The sequence below is a fragment of the Cervus canadensis genome, chromosome 1 (assembly GCF_019320065.1).
Source record: "Cervus canadensis isolate Bull #8, Minnesota chromosome 1, ASM1932006v1, whole genome shotgun sequence".
NCBI classification, from domain to species: domain Eukaryota; kingdom Metazoa; phylum Chordata; class Mammalia; order Artiodactyla; family Cervidae; genus Cervus; species Cervus canadensis.
The window spans coordinates 34,278,879-34,301,497 of record NC_057386.1 but is presented as its reverse complement, the minus strand read 5'-3'; the positions used below and the strand labels follow the sequence as shown (position 1 = coordinate 34,301,497).

General features: G+C 37.5%; 1 protein-coding gene across 2 annotated transcripts in view; it reads right to left on the bottom strand.

Annotated features, from left to right (window-relative positions):
* The window catches only part of RABEP1 (rabaptin, RAB GTPase binding effector protein 1), a 91,095-nt gene that overhangs the window by 20,683 nt on the left and 47,793 nt on the right, over positions 1-22,619 (bottom strand). The window contains exons 5-11 of one of the 2 annotated variants that reach the window (XM_043477129.1): positions 20,679-20,798; positions 16,304-16,439; positions 13,759-13,937; positions 11,888-11,935; positions 11,634-11,765; positions 4,758-5,225; positions 3,403-3,507 (exon numbers count right to left, since the gene is read on the bottom strand). In XM_043477129.1, coding sequence (XP_043333064.1) covers positions 3,403-3,507; positions 4,758-5,225; positions 11,634-11,765; positions 11,888-11,935; positions 13,759-13,937; positions 16,304-16,439; positions 20,679-20,798 — 1,188 coding nt within the window. The remainder of the gene's footprint in view (positions 1-3,402; positions 3,508-4,757; positions 5,226-11,633; positions 11,766-11,887; positions 11,936-13,758; positions 13,938-16,303; positions 16,440-20,678; positions 20,799-22,619) is intronic. The other variant, XM_043477134.1, reaches the window with a different exon arrangement.

Genomic DNA, 22,619 nt, shown 5'->3' with positions numbered 1-22,619 from the left:
ACTCCCTGGAACACACAATTTTCTTTCATGACTGTTCCTTCGTACATCTTTCCTCTCCTTGAACACCCTTTCCCCACTAGCTCTAAAACAAACTTCGCTGCACCCTAACCCTAACCTTCCCTAGTTAAGAGCCCAGAGTTAAGTTAGATGTCTCTACTCCTCATCTAGTTCTATCTGTACAAGAACAAACCACACTGAATGGATGGCTTGGGTTGAAACACTAAAACGTCCCCATGGGCAGTACTGTGTTCTGTCCGTGTCTGAACACTCAGAACCCAGCAAAGTGCCTGCACAGTTGAAGCAAGAGCAAAATGTCTGACATGACTATGGAACCCAAGATGACCCATTCCTGTACCAAACTACCAGAGGTCATCTATTGCTGTATTAGCTTCACAAACGGCTTTAGAAATTTACCTTTGAGACATCGTTAAAAAACAAAAACAAAAACACACACACATATGGAGGAAATTAATGCCAAAGGCATTTGAAAATATTAAGCGTTCATTCTAATCGGCTTAAGCTTAAAGACTAGAGTAGCACTTCCATAATAACCAAAGAACAATCTGGAAATATAAGAGAAAAAGTTATTTTTTCCTTATATATACTTTCACAAGTCTACTCTCATGAAATTCTATATTATTTCCTAAATGTTATCAAGGAACCCACTATTAGGCACTGTATTTGGAAAGTTCAGTTCAGTTGCTCAGTTGTGTCTGACTCTTTGCAACCCCATGGACTGCTGCACCCAGGCTTCCCTGTCCATCATCAACTCCCAGAGCCTACTTAAACTCATGTCCATCAAGTCAGTGATGCCATCCAGACATCTCATCCTCTGTTGTCCCCTTCTCCTCCCGCCTTCAATCTTTCCCAGCATCAGGGTCTTTTCCAATGAGTCGGTTCTTCGCATCAGGTGGCCAAAGTACTGAAGTTTCAGCTTCAGCATCGGTCCTTTCAATGAATATTCAGGACTGATTTCCTTTAGGATGGACTGCTCAGATCTACTTGCAGTCCAAGGGGCCCTTAAGAGTCTTCTCCGAAAATAAAATTAAAAAAATAATAATAATAAAATAAAATTTAAAAAAAGAGTCTTCTCCAACATCACAGTTCAAAAGCATCAATTCTTCAGAGCTCAGCTTTCTTTATAGTCCAACTCTCACATCCATACATGACCACTGGAAAAATCATTGTTTTGACTAGATGGATCTTTGTTGGTAAAGTAATGTCTCTGCTTTTTAATATGCTGTCTAGGTTGGTCATAGCTTTCCTTCCAAGGAGCAAGTATCTTTTAATTTCATGGCTGCAGTCACCATCTGCAGTGATTTTGGAGCACAAAAAAATAAAGTCTGTCACTGTTTCCACTGTTTTCCCCTCTATTTGCCATGAAGTGATGGGACGGGATGCCATGATCTTAGTTTTCTGAATGCTGAGTTTTAAGCCAACTTTTTCACTCCCCTCTATCATTTTCATCAAGAGGCCCTTTCGTTCTTCTTCGCTTTCTGCCATGAGGGTGGTGTCATCTGCATATCTGAGGTTATTGACATTTCTCCCGGCAATCTTGATTCCAGCTTGTGCTTCATACAGCCCAACATTTCTCATGATGTACTCTGCATGTAAGTTAAATAAGCATGGTGACAATATACAGCCTTGACTTACTCCTTTCCCAATTTGGAACCAATTTGTAGTTCTATGTCCAGTTCTAACTGTTGCTTCTTGACCTGCACACAGATTTCTCAGGAGGCAGGTCAGGTGGTCTGGTATTCCCATCTCTTTAAGAATTCTCCACAGTTTATTGTGATCTACACAGTCAAAGGCTTTAGCTTAGTCAATAAAGCAGATGTTTTTCTGGAACTCTCTTGCTTTTTCGATAATCCAACGAATGTTGGCAATTTGATCTCTGGTTCCTCTGCCTTTTCTAAATCCAACTTGAACATCTGTAATTTCACAGTTCATGTACTGTTGAAGCCTGGCTTGGAGAATTTTGAGCATTACTTTGCTGGCGTGAGATGAGTGCAATTGTGCGGTAGTTTGAACATTCTTTGGCACTGCCCTTCTTTGGACTGGAATGAAAAGTGACCTTTTCCAGTCCTGTGGCCACTGCTGAGTTTTCCAGATTTGCTGGCATATTGAGTGCAGCACTTTCATAGCATCATCTTTTAGGATTTGAAGTTGCTCAACCAGAATTCCATCACCTCCACTAGCTTTGTTCATAGTGATGCTTCTTAAGGCCCACTTGACTCCACATTCCAAAATGTATGGCTCTAGGTCAGTGATCACACCATTGTGCTTATCTGGGTTGTGAAGAGCTTTTTTGTACAGTTCTTCTGTGTATTCTTGCCACCTCTCCTTAATATCTTTGGCTTCTGTTAGCTCCATACCATTTCTGTCCTTTATTGAGCCCATCTTTGCATGAAATGTTCCCTTGGTATCTCTAATTTTCTTGAAGAGATCTCTAGTCTTTCCCATTCTGTTGTTTTCCTCTGCTTCTTTGCACTGATCACTGAGGAAGGCTTTCTTATCTTTCCTTGCTATTCTTTGGAACTATATCTTTCCTTTTATCCCTTGCCTCTTGCTTCTCTTTTCTCAGCTATTTGTAAGGCCTCCTCAGACAACCATTTTTCCTTTTTGCATTTGTTTTTCTTGGGGATGGTCTTGATCACTGCCTCCTGTACAATGTCACGAACCTCCATCCATAGTTCTTCAGGCAGTCTGTCTATCAGATCTAATCCCTTGAATCTATTTGTCACTTCCACTGTATAATCGTAAGGGATTTGATTTAGGTCATACCTGAATGGTCTAGTGGTTTTCCCTACTTTCTTCAATTTAAGTCTGAATTTGGCAATACGGAGTTCATGCTCTGAGCCACAGCCAGCTCCCAGTCTTGTTTTTGTATTGTATTTGGAAAGGTCTTGTCAATCTCAGCATATCTGATCTACCAAATCTTAATTTCTGTGACCCTATAAACTACCCTTAATTCAACAAATTTATGACAAGACGTAGGCAATAAGCAACAAAGAGTCCAAATACTGGTTAATGTAATATTCAATTAAGCTTTTATCCAATAAGCAATAGTCAACCCCTTATTTCCCTAACCCTGCATATCATAAAGCACTTTCCCTGTGTATGCATTCATGACAATAACATGTCTAGGCCTTAAGCAGAAGGAACAGCTGAGCTGACCAGTGTGGTACTGGGCAAGCTAGCCATGCAAAGACACACAAAAGCAAAAATTCTGTCATGTCCTTCCACTGGAAATGTAACTGACATCACATGCAACAGATTATTTCAGACTTCACAAGATGGATAAACTTCATAAAGCAAATTGGGAGGCTGAAAGGCAATTAATTCAGCACCTCCAATGAAATCAACAGCTGACCAGTTTTGCACACCCCAAAAGAAACTCACCTGGTCTCTTGTTTCAGCCTCCTGAATCTGAATTCCTTGTAATTGTTTTTCATAATTGGAACACATATCACAGCGTCTACCAAGTTTATTTCCAGCATTGTGTATCTGAAGGACACCAAAATAATCTCTTATCAGCGAGAACAAAATAAGCCCACAAAACATACATGAGGAATACTTGTAGTCTTACCTATGCTACTCGAAGTAGAAAACAGAGTGAACAATTTATTCAGGGGCTTATGGCAAGAAGTTATAATACAGAGTTGAATTCTAAAAAATCCTAAGTCCCATACAAGTATGATAGGAAAACAAGGGACACAACTTTATCACCAAGAGGCTCGGGACCCCAAACTACCACATTTGAGGAAAACACAAGGAAAGTAAAAGGTACTATACTGTGGCACACAATTTAAATCAATACTAGCCAACAACAGGAGACAGGAGCTCGGAGTGCCAATTAACCATTTCACCAGCTCCAAGCACAAAGCAGGTATGAAACAATTAAGTAGCACCTTTTCACATGTTTTGCATAAGCCCAAGGAGAATAGTTTCTTTCAGCCTAAATAAGCTATTCCACTTGCTAACCAAGTTTCTTTAAAGAGTGGCCCTGAGTAAAAGAAAGCACTAGAAGTCATAAAACGTGAATCCCAATCCAGGTTTTGCCTCTAAGTCAAAGGGGAAATTTGAGCAACTCACTTGACCTTTCTGAGCCAGTTTCCTTATCTCTAAAGTTGGAGAAAATCATACCCTGATTGTCTCATTATTATCAAGAAGGTCAAAGAGAAGAGGTATGTGAAAGGGCTTTGTAATCTGTAAAGCACTATGCAACTACATATTTACGCTTTTATCTCCTAATCTTACTTCTTAGTTTGCAAATACTATTAGCAGGAAAATTAACCTCATTAAAGGTTGCCTACTCTTCTCTCCCATATTTTCCAACCCACCTCAAACTCACTCTCAGCATCAACTACTGAAAAGCATCTGTACTTGAGACCTCAAAGAAAGATCAAAGTATGAATCTTAGAATACACTGAGATTATGCAAAACTGGAAAGCAAAACAAATTCAGCTACACAAACTTAGCTATGCTATTCAGGCAGATCACTCCAACTGAAGATGTGTGACGTCAGGTAATGTTTACACTCAACACAATCAGCTAGTAAGTTCCCTTCTCTGTCATAACCACCTGGAACAGCCAAAGCAGAAAAGGTAAGGGTCAGACAACATGGATTAACACCCATTTTTGAGCAACAAGTGTGAGCACTGGCTCCAGGGGCTATCTCTTGAATGGACAATAAATCCAGAGCTATCCAGGATCCCTCAGAGCAAGCAAGAGGCAAAGCCAGGAGGAGAGCTCACCTCTTTCTGCAAGAGATTCCATTCTGTCTCACTGACTAGGCGGTAGCCACTGGGGGACACATAAGCACTTTCCATGCCCTGTGTGACACTCGACAGGAGGGATGCCGTCTCCTCTTGTTCCGGTGTCATCGCCTTGATTGCTCTCTCCTGATCTTTGGTTAACATAAACCCACTTGGCATTTGCAGTGACCCAAGGGAGGCGGTATCAAAGTTCTCAGTTACCGAATCTGCTCCTACCAACGGTCCGAAATCTGATTCGTCCAGGTTCCCAGCAGATTTTGCTTTGTAGTTATAGCCTAAAGCTTTGGATTGCAGTGAGCCTGAAGTTCCCAGGCTATCTGTAGACTGTGCTCTCCTGAGTCCATCTTTAAACACATCATTGTCTGGTTTACTGAAAGGATCCCCAGATGGCAACAGTAAGTCTGCATCCAGAGAATGGACTGAACCATGGGTGCTATCTAAATGTTCCTGAAATGGGAAAATATATTGCCAAGTTAGACAATTCCTGTTATTTTCAAAGAGGAAAAACTACCACATTTTATAAAGTATTTTGCCACATGTTACACATGACAGTCTTTAGTATGCCACCTCTGTATATTCACTGAGCATACATTTACTGATGGTCTTCTATATGCTGGGCACTGAACCAAGCACTCAGGATACAACTGTGAGCAATCTCTGACCCCAAGATGCTTACAGTTTCATCAAGAAAATAAACAAGTGAACCAATGAAACAGGCTATTAGAATATCATACTTGATAAAATGATGACAGGCTTCAGCTACGTACTGAATGCTCTGGAAGCTCAACGAGAAGAATTCAGCCCAGACACAGGAAATCAGGAAGGTCTCCTGAAATTCAGTGTTGGGTATATTGAACATGGGGTCCTGCTGTATATCCAAGTGGAGATTTCCACCCAGCAGAGGGACAAAGAAATCTTTAGATAGAAATTTGGGCGTAACCACCATATAGTAATAATTATGACAGCAAATCAGAACACCTTGGATGAGTCTGCAGGATGAGAAGAAAACCAAGGGCAAGGCCCTGAGAAACATCACTTTTGTCTATTTGGGAGATGGACAAAGGAAGGAGTGGCCAGAATAGAAAGAAAATGAGGAGAATGTTGTACGCTGGAAACCAAGTTTCAAGCAAGATGTAATCGGCACATTAAATAAGGCGTCCATCAAGAGAAAGAAGCCAGACACAAATGGTCACACAGTGTGATTCCATCCAAGTGAAATTTACCCAGAATAGGTAAATCCAGAGACCAAAAACAAATTAGTGGCTGCCAGAGGCTAAAGAGAAAATAAAGTAGGGAGTGACTCCTTAATGCTATATGGGGCTCTCTTCTGGAGGCAATAAAAATGTTATGAAATGAGACAGGTGATGGCTGCACTACACTGTGAATACACTAAAGGTCACGGAATTGCACATTTTAAATGGTTTCTTTTTATGTGAATTCCATTTCAATTTTTTTAATGTGGTGCAGTTCATTTCAGTCGCTCAGTCGTGTCCGACTCTTTGCGACCCCATGAACCGCAGCACACCAGACCTCCCCGTCCATCACCAACTCCCAGAGTTCACCCAAACCCATGTCCATTGAGTTGGTGATGCCATCCAACCATCTCGTCCTCTGTCGTCCCCTTCTCCTCCTGCCCTCAATCTTTCCCAGCATCAGGGTCTTTTCCAATGAGTCAGCTCTTTGCATCAGGTGGCCAAAGTATTGGAGTTTCAGCTTCCACATCAGTCCTTCCAATGAAAACCCAGGACTGATCTCCTTTAGGATGGACTGGTTGGATCTCCTTGTAGTCCAAGGGACTCCCAAGAGTCTTCTCCAACACCACAGTTCAAAAGCATCGAGTCTTCTGTGCTCAGCTTTCTTTATAGTCCTACTCTCATATCCATGCATGACCACTGGAAAAACCATAGCCTTGACTAGATGGACCTTTGCTGACAAAGTAATGTCTCTGCTTTTCAATATGCTAAGTTGGTCATAACTTTCCTTCTAAGGAGTAAGCATCTTTTAATTTCATGGCTGCAATCACCATCTGGAGTGATTTTGGAGCACAAAAAAATTAAGTCAGCCACTGTTTCCCCATCTATTTGCCATGAAGTGATGGGACCAGATGCCATGATCTTTGTTTTCTGAATGTTCAGTTTTAAGCCAACTTTTTCACTCTCCTCTTTTCACTTTCATCAAAAGCCTCTTTAGTTCTTCTTCACTTTCTGCCATGAGGGTGGTGTCATCTGCATATCTGAGGTTACTGATATTTTTCCTGGCAATCTTGATTCCAACTTGTGCTTCCTCCAGCCCAGCGTTTCTCATGATGTACTCTGCATATAAGTTAAATAAGCAGGGTGACAATATACAGCTTTGACTTACTCCTTTCCTGATTTGGAACCACTCTGTTGTTCAATGTTCAGTTCTAACTCGATGTTCAGTTCTAACATCTAACTGATGTTCAGTTCAGTTGCTTCTTGACCTGCATACAGGTTTTTCAAGAGGCAGGTCAGGTGGTCTGGTATTCCCATCTCTTGAAGAGTTTTCCACAGTTTGTTGTGATCCACACAGTCAAAGGCTTTGGCATAGTCAATAAAGCAGAAATAGATGTTTTTCTGGAACTCTCTTGCTTTTTCAATGACCCAACGAATGTTGGCAATTTGATCTCTGGTTCCTCTGCCTTTTCTAAAACCAGCTTGAACATCTGGAAGTTTACGGTTCATGTATTGCTGAAGCCTGGCTTGAATTTTAAGCATTACTTTACTAGCGTGTGAGATGAGTGCAATTGTGCGGTAGTTTGAGCATTCTTTGGCATTGCCTTTCTTTGGGATTGGAATAAAAACTGACCTTTTCCAGTCCTGTGGCCACTACTGAGTTTCCAGATTTGCTGGCATATTGAGTGCAGCACTTTCACAGCATCATCTTTCAGGATTTGAAATAGCTCAACTGGAATTCCATCACCTCTGCTAGCTTTGTTCGTAGTGATGCTTCCTAAGGCCCACTTGACTGCACATTCCAGGACATCTGGCTCTAGGTGAGTGATCATACCATTGTGCTTATCTCGGTCGTGAAGATCTATTTTGTACAATTCTTGGTATATTCTTGCTACCTCTTCTTAATATCTTCTGCTTCTGTTATGTCCCTACCATTTCTGTCCATTATTGAGCCCATCTTTGCATGAAATGTTCCCTTGGTATCTCTAATTTTCTTGAAGAGATCTCTAGTCTTTCCCATCCTATTGTTTTCCTCTATGTCTTTGCATTGATCACTGAGGAAGGCTTTCTTATCTCCTTGCTATTCTTTGGAACTCTACATTTAATGTGGTGCAGCACACTCCCAAAGTCAAAAAGCAGAGCAGTACCATTCTAGCACAATTAGTAGGAAAATTAGAAAACAAGGAAAATGTTGCAAGTTTTTCTAAAAATTAAATTTATTCAATTTAAATAACTGGCTTTTCAGATAATATCCTTTCTACTTTTTGCTGTTAATGTCTTTCCTTTTATGAACTATAAAAAACTAAAATACAGATTTCTTTTAATGTTTTAAAAATGCCTTACCTGGCATAATACAAAGTTGACAACTTTTATGTTAATTCCTCAGTTCTTTCTTTCTAAAGTTTTTTTTTTTTAAGGTTTTTTAATCTGTGAAATTCAGATGGCCAAGGAACGCAAATCTAACATATACTGAACGAGCTATGGCAAAGGTCCCAGATAAGCAGCCTCATAGAAACTGGGATGAGAAAGCATTCTGCCAGCTTATAGAAGACCTGACATCTAACATTATCATACACAATGCTACTTTGACTCTGAAGAGTGAAAGGGATCGGGCAAAAAGCTACGAGGGCCTTTTAAGAAACACCAGACCAGGGTGCTCAGAGCAGTACTTACTTACAAGGAATATGGACTTGTAGGGGAGTGTAAACTGTTACAGTGTTGCTGAAAGATGATTCAACAATATGTTTGTTTATGCTCTTAAACTCAGCAGTTCATTTCCCAAGAACTTACATTAAGGAAGTAATCAGATAAACCCATGATTTTTATACAATAAAGAATTATATATAATAGCATTATGGCACTCTCATAGTGAAACATTTTTTTACTAGCAAAAAATGAAACAACTTGTGTTTATTTTCTTTATTTTATGATGGTTTTGACCTTTTGAAGGCCTTGCTGGCTGAGGAGTGACTGCCTTTTCCAATTAAGCTAACTTCCAGAAATAATAAACAACTTGCTTATCACTATGTCTTTCACACCCAAATCAACCAATCCCAAGTCAACACCCCTAACCAACTCCTTTATCTAACTCTTATCCACCAAGCCAGTATTTCCCCTGCCCTAAATCAACCCAGGGCTAGGTACCAGAATACTGAAGACAGATTCTCTGCCCCAAAGCCCACTGGAGTTATTCCAACTAGCCATCTACCAGTCCTATGCCATCTACCCTGCTTTTCCCTCGAAAATCCCGGTAATGGCTGTGGTCCATGCTTTCCCCCTGCTACTGCTCTTGCTTCATGACCAGCTCTGATGGGGCTTCCGTCATGTGGCTCTGCATGGTGTGCCATGATGCTCATGTCTAGGCAGCTGTAACGTTAAAATTTTTGTTCAGTGGCATTTATCTCTCCATGTCATCCCTCAGTTACCTTTATAAATTAAAACCTGGGCACAAACTGATCTGTAGGAGATTAAGGAATTACAGTATACTTACATGCTGAAATACTGTTAGTAATTAAATAACATTTTCAAGGAAAACAATTACTGATGTACCAAAACCTTTATAAATAGATTTAAGTGGGAAATGTACATAAAACATTATGTACTTACAATCCAATCTGTATTATGTTTAAAAAGGACAAACAGAAACACATATGTTACCTTTGGAAATGGAAAAAGAGAGAAAGGAGAGGTACATACCAAAATGTTGGCGGTGGTATCTCTGAGCAGTAGAATTATCAGTTATTTTTATAAGGTGTGACTCTCTACTTGCCAAATTGTCCATAATGAGTATATATTACTTTTGTAGTGATAAAATCACATTCTAAGCATTAGATCAAAGAAGATATGGATCCTATGCATTCTAAGTGTCTTTAGCAATATATTATTATTTAAGTCTCCAAAGCAGTCCATATTAACTTTAAATCAACAAGCTAAGGTAATCTGTCACTGACTCTCAATACAAAACAAGTATACATTCAACATTCAAACTGCAAAACATCAGATCTGAAAGTCTATAAGAGATTTCAACGTCAGAAAATAATGTTATAAACAACATTTAGTATAAATCTGTTAAGACGGAATTAAAAAATTTTAAGTGCTTCACTGTAAATCACAACAAATTTCCCTTTCCTGTTTTCCTGCTAAAATATTTTTTTAAAAGTCTGAAACTTTCCCAAACATTCCTGGACACAGAACTGCATGATGCAGAAACCACATAATATTTGGCAGTACCCAAAAACTGAGACATTCTCTTGGAAGTCTAACTATTTAAAAAAGCGCAAAGCAAAATCAGGCCAAGGTTCCCAGTGCATGAGCCAACACAGAGAATGTACAAAAACAATTACATAATACTTTTCAGTGTCCATTAGGATTTTTTTAAAGCATTTTTTCAATGTCAAATAATCCATAAACATGGAAATATGAGCCACCAGGAAGTAGACTATACATGGTTCAGCATAAATCTGCAAACTAAACACAAACATGACACCTTTGAAAGTGAGACAAGATCCATATCCAATTTAACTGAAACTGGTTCACCAGGCAGGGAAAGGAGGTGGGGGCGTGAGTATGAAACTCTAGACAGTACAGACAATGCACATGAGCATGAACAGCTAGTAGAAAGCTCTGCTGTGATGAAGCGGAGAGCATGGTAAATAAGGCTCTTATATGGCAAGCTAGGGACCTTAGTTTTTTACCCTAAAGTCAATTAACAGAAGCATTTCCTTTCCTGAAAGGAGGTATTAGCTGGAGTCCTGAAGGATGAATAGAAGGATTCTAGAACTCAGAAAGGCAGAGGGAGGTAAACATTCCAGGTGAAGGAACCAACATGTAAGGCAGAGAGTACAGCACAACAAGATAACCAATGTGGTTAAAACAGAGTGCATTTATGAAGTCTTGACTATCTGAGTAAGGACCTTGTACTTACTTATGTAAGTAATGTGACTGAGTGGTAGTTCTGAGTAGGGGAGTAGCCTGACTATAGCTGCACTCAAGCAAAATAGTAATAGTAATTAATAGTTGATAGTAATGCTGAGGGTACAGTGGAGTGGGACAGGATAAAAACAGGAAACGTAATGAGGAGGCACTTGCCACATGTGGGTGAGAGGTGATGAGGCCATAGGAACACCGCCTTACATTTTCCACCTCCAGGTGGACTCATTCCTAACACCGAAAATGTCCTACCCTACCCCCATCAGAGTCTTCCAAACCCAGCTACTGTTCTCAGGGCTTAATACCTAATACTTGTTAACACTCAAATACATGCCATAAAGAATTAAGTGTTTCAATACTTTAGATAATTTCTTTCCCTTTAAACAAAAGCTCAAAGTATCAGAAATATTTATTCACATCAGAAAATATTTTGCAGATATTATTTAAATTTTCTTCTAATGTTTTAATTTTGGAACCACCAGAAAAAAGAACATCTAACTGTTTCACAGACCATGAGAGAACCTGCACGTTTCAAACAGAACTACCTATAATACTAACACACACACACACATGCATAATACTGTAAAAATAATTGAATATAAAAGTCATTTTATCTAATTTTCACCTAGTAGTATATGCACTTCCCATATGAACAATGTAACTGACTGATGTATGGGAAGCTAAAAATGGAAATATTGTGTATATAATGGTTTTAATTACAGAGTCACTGTACCTCCTCATTTGATAACTGAGCTGAAGAGTCTTCATGAGTTAAAGCACACACTACTGGTATTTTTACTTCCTCCTCAACATCTGTTTTTTTGTGATCCTTTCTCTTACTAAGTCTTTGCTGTTCATCTTCCTCCTGAAAGTTAGGAAGAAAAAATATATATTACTCAGGTAATGTATACTGAATGGTTCTTTAACCACTCAAAACAAATATAAAAGTACACTATGTGAAAAGCCAAACAAAAGAAAGCAAATCACCTCCTCTTCTTCAAGTGATCCAAGAAAGAAAATTAACACAGAATGTTCCTTCAGGTTATTATGGAAAACAAACGGGAAAAAGTTATGGCATTACACATCCATTTGAAACATGTACAAATAAATATGAAATACAGATGAATTATTAAAGCTGATACAATAATTCACTAAATAGAGATGAAAAATACCCTCAATGCCCCCCGCCCCCAACAAACACTCTAGTGGTGAGGGACAAACATACAATTAGACTACTATTCAAGTATGTACAAGGTTCTACAGAAGAACAAAATAAAGATTTCATCTAAGGCAGCCAGAAAGGGGACCCAAAGAAGGTAACACTTTAGCTGGATCTTGAAGAATTGGTAAGATGAGTCTGCCAATTTGGAGACAAGCAAGGGTTTCAGGGAAAAAACTACATAAAAGGGGCAGAGGCATGGAAGAGCAGGCATATGAATAGCAAGGTACAGGGAGAAAGGGATGATGATTAAGTGCTTAGACTCTAGAACCAGAGACTGGTCAACCCTCAGATATGCCATTAGTCCCTGTCTCATGTAGAAAGTTTTCTTGTGTGTATCTGTTTTGAAAACCACATGAGATAAAAGTTTACATACAAAGCCTTGGCACAATGCTGACACGCAGGCCTTAAATGACCAGTTCTGGAGTTTAGACTGTTCTAACGGGAAGCACCACCAACTCGATGGACATGACTTTGAGTAAACTCCGGGAGTTGGTGATGGACAGGGAGGCCTGGCGTGCTGCGATTCATGGGGTCTCAAAGAGTCGGACACAACTGAATGACTGAACTGAACTGAACTGAACTGAATGGGAAGTAGAAAGAGCATGATTAGATCTGTACTTTAGAATCTAAATCCTCAAGTTGACTGTGTCTACATACAAGGTGAATGAGTCAGACAAGAGATAGAAAAGAAATTTAAAAAGAAACTTCTGAAAAACAAAATCTAACCTAAACTATACAAGGTAACTTGAAATATTTCTTACAATACCTAGAAAACTTCTGAATAGCTATCCTAAGAAAGTATTTTCCTAAGAAAGCTATCCTAAGGAAGTATTTGTATATACAACATATATACAACATAGTATATTAGCTGTAAAACAATTTGAAAGAAAGAAACGCCCACTACACCTGTCTTTTCACACCACTCAGCCTCTCCATCTCCACCCATTACCTTCTAATAAGACTTTTAGAGCAATATCACAAAAGACATGGCCTGCTGCTGCTGCTGCGAAGTTGCTTCAGTCATGTCCAACTCCATGCGACCCCATAGATGGCAGCCCACCAGGCTCCTCTGTCCCTGGGATTCTCCAGGCAAGAACACCGGAGTGGGTTGCCATTTCCTTCTCCAATGCAGGAATGAAAGTGAAAAGTGAAAGTGAAGTCGCTCAGTCGTGTCCGACTCTCAGAGACCCCAGGGACTGTAGCCTACCAGGCTCCTCCGTCCATGGGATTTTCCAGGCAAGAGTACTGGAGTGGAAGACATGGCCTGTATTAACACAATGAGATCTGTACTTTAGAACCTAAATCCTCAAGTTGAGGATTTAGACTTCTCAGACTTCTGTCTGAGACGCAGACAGAACTGTAGAGAAAGATTTTCTCAGAAATATGCACTACTGCACCGGCAGACTGAAGAGGGTCATTTCTAAACCATTCCTTCCCACCCACCCAGACGAGGCCATTTCTAAAGTTGAAAAACAAAATCCCTCAAATACAACTATAATGTTTTCTGAAACAGCATACATCAACCTTGTTTCAGGCTTAAGTCAATATGTATTATACATAAAGTAATATACGATCTCATGTTGGGGTGGGCTGGTTTACTGACAAAGCAAACAAATTCTACAAAACCACTATTCACCTGATCTTTCTTCTTCAGTTCTTCAACTTGTCGGAGCTGTTCAGAAGTTAGCACAATTTCCATTCGCTGCATGTCCCTCATCAGCAAACGTTGAGACTCCAGGAATTGGTCATTGGCCTTTTGCCACGTGTGTTTCAACTGGTTGTGTTGTTGTCGCTCTTGCTCCAAGAGATGGCAAACTGTTTAGGAATCCCCCAATCAAAAACACTGAATTTTAATGGTAGGCAATTTCTTTAACATAGGCCTACCAAGCCAGGTCTGGCCAAATGTCTTCCAGTCTAGGATTCTGTCTCTGACAAGAACCCAGGGCAGACTGCCATAGATCAAGGCAGCTGTCCCCACACCACCCCTCTAAGCAGAGTCTCTCAGAGTATGTTCCTAGGAAGAGGAACATGTGAAAAAAAGATTTCTGAACTCATTAAGTTTCAGAAACTTAGGTTAAAAGCTTTTTTTTTTTTAGTGAAAATGTCTTTATTGCAGGACTTTGAACTCAAGGTCTTAAGTGTATCTATGTTCCCTTATAAGGTAAAACATAATACAATACGTCCCAAATTTATTTTACCAAAAAGTCCTTTCCACATGCCACTCACATAACATGTTCTAGGGAATACATTTTGGGAAACATTGCTCTTACAGCCAAAGGCACAGTCACCACTCCTAATTTAATACATTCTGAATAAACTTGTTATCCAGGAATCCTTCTTGAGCCCATTTAGTTTGACCTCTCAGGATAAGTCAAAGAATCTTTGTAAATGCTTCTGTTATCAACATTCATCAGCTCAGCCATCTTCAGAAAAAGGAGGAGATGGTATCATCTATCAGCCCATCCACCTAGTCATCCAAGTCAGAAACCTGAAAGACGACTCATACTTCTGACTTCTCCTCACCCAACACATTCAACTGTGACAGAGGCCTCTAATAAGGCTACCTCCTGTTCGATATGACAGCCATCGTCTGCCTTCTGCCTTAGATTTAGGACACAGACAACTACAACAGGGGTCCCTCCGTTACTCTTCCTGCCACTTGTCTGGACCTCTCTATCCTACCCTCCACACTGCTGTAAAACTTAACTCTATAGAAGGTAAAATTTAAAACCCTTCAGAAAAGCCAGACACAAAAGACACAAAACTGCTGCTTAATTTTTAAGTATCTTCTTTTCATGTAAATACTGTTTTTCGGTATGACTGTTTCAGTAGAAATTACTCTATCCCTTTACTCATTTTAGTGAAACTTCTCAGACACTTTCCCAGGCATATTAGGGAGGTTTAGTAGTCTTGCACTATTGCTGGAAGGGGTTGGGACATATAGGTTAAACAGAAATTCCTATTTCTTTTGGACACTCTTTCAGAGTTTGGGTGTCTTTTTGACTGCAGTAGCACTTTTGAAAAGCATTTTCTGAAAGCCAAAGACTCAAATTTTGGATTACTTTAATAACATTTTATAAAATAATTCTGTAAGTTTATATAATTTCACTATCCCCACTATTTTGGGATAAAAAACGCAATTTCCATGAATTTTTTGTGAAAGAACTATATTTTCAATGACCACAGTCCTAAATTTTCACATTAAAACATGTTACTAGTATAAGCTACAACAAGTATAAAATTTCAAGAATTCCATTTACATTTAAATAATAATTTAGATCTTTATTTTCACTAACCTCTAACTGAAATTTAGCATTTCCTTCAATTATAAAATATAGGCAACAAACCACAGTAAGTATAACAATACCCATCAATTGTTCACCAACAAGTCATAGATACTTCTGTATGTTAGTAGAGTTGTTGCAGATATCTCATTATTTATGCTCATCACACTTCAAAGTTACAGTAGTTATTACACCTGGTACTGGACCTTGTTATTTAATGTATTGATGAAACAGTACATTTATTACTATACCGTAAGTTTGCAATTATTTATATTTTCCTGTTTTATAATATAATTAATTTCTTGTATAATTCTATGTATTTTATGTATTAAAAACATGATTTTGAGAGGGTTTCAGAAGACTGCCAAAGGAGTCTGTGACACAAAAAGTTTTAGAATCTCAGGTATATAAGATTCATTAGAAGAATTAAAAACAAATGTATATCTTAATGGGAAAAGATAAGTCTATTTCTCCTACCCTGAAAAACAGAATCAATTTCTGCATCACTCTGCTACTAGGTTAGCAAAATAAAAATTATCTCTTATAAACAGGGGTGTTAGTTAAGAACACCAGAATATACCACCTGCCCTCTCTCCCATTTTCACTTTTGCCAATTCATTTCCATCAAAATAGGTCTGGGGCAAAGCAGTTTAAGCAGAAATTCCCTATTCCCTGTCTGCCCAGAGCTTATGACCTGTGAGTTCTTACTAGGGTCCTGGAGAAACAAGAAGCCACCAACAATCCAAATACCTTTTCAAACCAACTGTAAACTAACGTGTCGGACTGGCATTTTGGAATTTGTTATTGTTATTAATCAATACCAATTTTACTTACATAGTTCTCTTAGAGACTGAGATTAAACATATAAAGTGTGTGTGTGTGTGTGTGTGTATTTACCTTCATGCAATTCTTTCCGAAGTTTCTCAGCATCTTCCTGTAAAACGGATTTCTGAGTATTCAAAACAGCTACGTACATCTCTAGATCAGTCCTACAAGATTTCTCAGCTTCCAGATAATGATTCAGCTCTTTCACCTGAAAAAGATGCAATTCTATTAAACTAAAACTTCCAACAGTTTCTACCTTAGGCATAATATTCTGGGGTTGTCTTGAAAGAAAATTACATTTATATTTACATAAATTTAAATTTACCACCCAGTTTACAAAACAAACACATACTTACTATAGAAAACTAGGAAAATAATATTTTCCCAGCTCAGTCGTGTCTGACTGTTTGCAGCCCCATGGACTATACAGTCCATGGAGTTCTCCAGGCCAGAACTGGAGTGGGTAGCTATTCCCTTCTCCAGGGGATCTTCCCAATCCAGGGATTGAACCCAGGTGTCCCACATTGCAGGTGGATTCTTTACCAGTTGAGCCACCAGGGAAGCCCAAGAATATTGGAGTGGGTAACCTAGCCTTTCTCCATCAGATCTTCCTGACCCAGGAATTGAACCGGGGTCTCCTGCACTGCAGGATTCTTCACCAACTGAGCTACCAGGGAAGCCCGGGAAAATAACATAATTGACAATAATTAATAGTAAGCATTATCCATAATCATCACCAAAGTAAATATGCAATTGAGATTACACACAACATCTTTGTACCTAGCTTTTAAAAAGGTGGTTCCAAACTCTACTCCCTGAGCAACACACACATGTGCTCATTTTATCACATACTCAGTGAACCCAGGTTACTGAGGTTTTATTTTTTATTTTTGTTGTTTTTAATCAGTGTATTTCCTAAAGATAAACATGGTGTCATACTCTTTCAAGTTTGCTTTTCTTTGATTTCTGGTGAGATAATTCCAAATGCCTTAAATTTACAAAAAGGAGACATTTTCATAGGCATAAATTCATGGAAAAAAAAAAGGGGAAGTCATGACAGAAAAAATAAACTCATACCATAATGAACAGAAACTTGAAGCAACTGCAGAGTACTTTTAAAAATCACATCATTTTTTAAGTGTCTTATTTCTATTAAATAATTAACTACAATATTCAAGTACTAACAATATAGTCTAATGTCTGAAACAATATCAATAACCAAAATAAACTGTAATCTTGCCCCATGTAAGAATCACTTGCTCTACCTTCCCTTATAAATTGTCCATCCTAAATTTTGGCTATGTAACTTTCACCTTTTTCAAATGGTTATGTCTCATTCTACTTTCAAGGTCATATTTATGCCTTTTATCTTCCCATTTCTCCAACTTGAAATAGCTGGCTGATCTGTTTTCAGTAATCTTCACTCCTAGACCATTAGGTCATGGACCAAAATGATTATTTAAGCTGCCGCTAAAGGCTGTGAGCCAATCAGAAATGCACTAATCAAGCATGACATAGGGCTGATTTGTCATCAGGCACTTTCCCTATCACCTGGAGAGGTGGTAATTCAGTTGAGGGTAAAGGAAATTCAGTATGTCCAATATGTTACTGCTTTCCCATTTTAAAAAAATCAGTTTCACCGCTTTCTTTCCAGTTGCTATGCCTCATTTCTTTACTGTGTCTTACTGTATCATCTAGGACCACAGAAGCAGTCTGAACAAAATCAATGAGCACGAGTTTCCTCATATTGCTCCTGTCATTAACAGTAAGGTTGCTAAACATTCACCATGATTTTGAGGTTTGCTGAAGGTTTGATAAACAGCCCTTTATTTATTATTCAGTTCAGTTCAGTTGCTCAGTCGTGTCCGACTCTTTGCGACCCCGTGAATTGCAGCACACCAGGCCTCCCTGTCCATCACCAACTCCCGGAGTTTACTCAAACTCGTGTCCATTGAGTCGATGATGCCATCCAGCCATCTCATCCTCTGTTGTCCCCTTTTCCTCCTGCCCCCAATCCCTCCCAGCATCAGGGTCTTTTCCAATGAGTCAACTCTTCGTATGAGGTGGCCAAAATATTTATTGTTACAGGGTGTTTAAATTTATCAAATGCCTTTCTAAATCTAAGATGAATATATTACGTTTCTCCTATAATCTCTTTATGTGGTAAGCAAAAATAATAGGTTTTCTGGTGATATATCATCCTAAATTACTGGAAAGATCTCCTCCACTTTTTTCCCGACCACACGCTGCACCAAGTGGCATGTGGAATCATAGTTCCCTGACCAGGGATCAAACCTGTGCCCCCATGGAACACAATTTTAACCGCCAGACTACCAGGGAAGCCCCAGGACAATCCCTTTTTGATCGTGGTGTCTTTTTTGCATTTTTTCTTTTAGTTACTCTGCTGAAAAATTGTTTCTGTTTCTTAAATGAGATAGATCTACAATTTTTTTGTTAACACTTTTTAGTGAGTTTGTTTCTAATGAAGTTATATAAGTCTCATAAAATAAGTTGAGAGCTTTCCCTCTTTTTCTATTCTCTAACACAGTTTGTAAAATATAAAGATTCTTTTTCCAAGAGGTTTGAAAAAACTTGCCTGCAAAACTAATTGAGTCTAATATCTCTGGGAGGAAAGGAAACAGGAATAAAGGAATTCCGACTATAAACTCACTTTCTTTAATAGGTATTAACTACATCGGCTTTCCTGTTATATACCTTGAGACAATATTGGCTAATTATTTCTTATTAGAAAATTTTTCATCAATCTTATTTCATTTCAAATTTATTGCTGTGACATTGTTCATAGTATTTATTATTTTTAAGTCTCAACTGATTTGTAGTTATTTCCCTGCTTCATTTCTAATGGTTTAAGTCTTTTTGTTTTTTTTTCCTGATTAGTCTTATCAGGTTGACATTTTTCCATTTTCTTGTTTTTCCATTTTTTTTCCATTATATTTACACTCTCAATTTTCCTTTTGCTTTTCTACTTCACTAATTTCTGTTCTTATCTGCATCACTTCCTTCCATTCATACTGTTTGTACTATTGTTCTTTTAGATTCTTGAGTAAAAAAATAAAATCACCCTAAATATTTTACAATTCCCTTTCCCATATGAGTTAATTTTTTTCATATCCAGACATTTTACCTTAACTATATTTTATTGTAAATAATTAATAACCCATGGTCAGAGATCTGGATTTGCATAACAAATCTTCAAAATAAAATTACTTTTTCTTTGTGACAATGAAAAGTATAATGTACCTAAAAATAACAATACTTTATTCCATGCACTATCCTCTTAACTACTATGCTCTACTACTGTGTAAAATAGTCTTTCTCCTAAGGACAGGATTCTGTGTCTATCACATCTAAATTACTGACCAAGTTGCTCAAAACTCCTATATCCCTACTAATATTTTTTTTCTGATTGCATTATCATATGCTAAAGGACAATTTAAATCATCTACTATGATTGTGAATAATTCTCCTTTTAATTGTCACTTTTTAGTTTACATATTTCAAAGCTGTGTAAATGCGTTCAGGTGTATGACTGTCATAACTAATTGATGGATTATAAATTAAACAAGGTCCCTCTTTATCTCTATTAATTCTTTTTTCCTTTCATCCTGCTTCATAAATGCTGTATCAACTTTCTTTTGATTAGAATTTACGAGGCATAGCTTTAAATATCTCTTTTTATCAATATTACCTTGTAGTTTTATTTTAGGTTTGTCTCTTACAAGCAATATAAATTTATATTACATTATAAATTTAAAATCCAGTCTCTTTTGGTAGGTAATTATCAGCTTACACTTACTAGAATTACTGATACACAATCCATTTCTACACTCCTACATTTTTTTCTACACTCCTCTATAGTCCTTTTGATTACTACCTCTAAATTTTTTTTCTTTCCTACTTTTTAAATTAATTATTAAAATGTTTGACAATTCCTTTCCCATGAGTTAATTTTTTTCATTTTCAAACATTATACCTTCACTACAATTTATTGTAAATAATAACCTGTGGTCAGAGATTTGGATCTGCATAACAGCAAATCTTGTTTTTTTTCTATTGGGTCTTTACAGCCAACAAATCCAGCTGTACTACAGCTACGTAATTTCTAAAAGATCGATTCTAGGGCTGATGTCAGGAAACAAAGTCACCTTTGAACAACTTATTTTCCTTCAAAACGAGTGATACTCATTTTGATAAGAAGATAAACACTGACTACGTAACGAAGCAGCACAAGCAACACTATTGTCATTATTTTAAATATCCATAAAGGCAAAATCATCTCCAAGCATTTTCTTGCATTTTAAAGAAAGCAAGATTCTGACAATACATAGTCTAAATTACAGTTTTTACTCCCTCAGTATTCTAATTTTGCTCAAAGCATAAGGGTAGAACTTTGGCTCCAAGCAAATGGATTACAACTTTTCACAACCTTTGAGGCCTCCAGCTCTTTAATCTTGTCTTCAGCCTCTGTCAGTTTATCTTTCAAAGCTGCAATTTCCTTCTCCATAGGCATCACAACAGACCGAAGTTTTTCAGCATCCTCTTGGGCCTGTTAAAAAGAATTAAATGCCACAACTTACCGATTTATCACTTTTCTAAGAAATAATAAGCTAGCAGACACTGTATGAGCGTTCACAAAACTGAACCATGTCTTACTCTTAAATGCTGCATTACTTTGAATGTCAAGTCATAATCACAGCTTTATCAAATATTTCATTTAGAATTCAGGAATAAGTAGGAAAATGTATTCACTATGACAAACTTGAATTTTTTGTTTGTTTTGGAAAGTGAAAGCAGGTTTATTTAGACAGATTATACATTCCATAGACAGAATGTGGTTGTCTCAGAAAGTGAGAGCAACCACAAGTGTGACTTTTTAACTAGATGAGTAACTGAGATGAAAATATAGATATATATATGTGTATATATATAAACGCGTATAATAAATACTTTAATTTTTGTAATTCTGGTTATGAAATTTTAAAAACCATAATCTCTTACAAATACAGAAAGGACTAATTTTCTAACATAAAAATAGAACATTTATTTCCTAAAATATTAGAAAATTATATTTCTATAAAAGGGCTTCAACCTAAATTTTTAAACAGAATATTATCATTTTACTTTTGACATCTAAATGAAACAAACTCAAAGAATAACCCCTAAAGCCATGGTGTTTACCATCCTTCATTCTCAAAAACAAAGATTAAAAGCAAACATCCATAAACTAATAAATTGGTAAGAAACTTAATTTTCACTTTATACACATACGTATATTTATACAGAAACAAAGACCGACTCAAAAAGTTCACTTTTTCCCTTCTAGTGAAAATTAAAATTAATCTTATTCACTGAATTTAAACCAATCCAAGCTTATCCTAAAGTGCTTGTGATAGGGAAAATATTACCTATGCAGAAATGTCAGTGAAGATTAAAAAAACAATTGATATCTCTCAGAAAAGAGTGACATACTTTGTTTGCCAGTGCTTGCAAAGTCATTTCATCATTTATTTTATTTTGAATTAAGTCCAGTTAGGAAAAGATATGTGAGCTTAAAATATCTTCAGTCAAGGCTAATTTGGGATGTTTATAGAGATCTGCTGGTAAAAATCACCAGGGGAAAAAAAGGAGAAAAGCAACGAAGAATTTAATACAGATTGAGTCATTTATTAATGCAAAGATGACTTCACAATTCTAAGTGACACATATCAAAAAAAGAAACTTTTAAAGATGACTTTTTTAAATGACAGAAAGGTCAATAGAAACAAATCTAAGACACTATCACAGCCAAGAGAAACCTAAGAGTCATGACTGAATGTAATATGGTATCCTGGATGTGATTTTGAAACAGAAAAAAAGAACTTGGGTAAAAACTAACGAAATCTGAATACAAAGAAAGGACTTTTAGTTAAAAATAATCAATACAGATTTATTAACTGTGACAAATCTAAGATACTAATATTAAGATGTTAACAGGGGAAACTGGGAGTGAAGGATATGGGAACTCTTAAGTTTCAGTTTTTTTATAAATCAAAAACTGTTCTAAAAAATAATGTTTATTTTAAAAAATAAAAAATTTTTTAAAAGGATAAAAAGTGGACTGTGGAAATCATGATTATGAATATACTGTTGTTGTTATTGTTTAGTTGCTAAGTCATATCCGACTCTTTCACAACCCCATGGACTGTAGCCCACTAGGCTCCTCTGTCCATGGGATTTTCCAGGCAAGAATACTGGAGTGGGTTGCCATTTCCTTCTCCAGGGGATTTTTTTGACCCAGGGATCAAATCCATATCTCTTGCATTGGCAGGCGGATTGTTTACCACTGAGCCACCAGGGATGTCTCTTATGAATATATTAGAAAAATGAA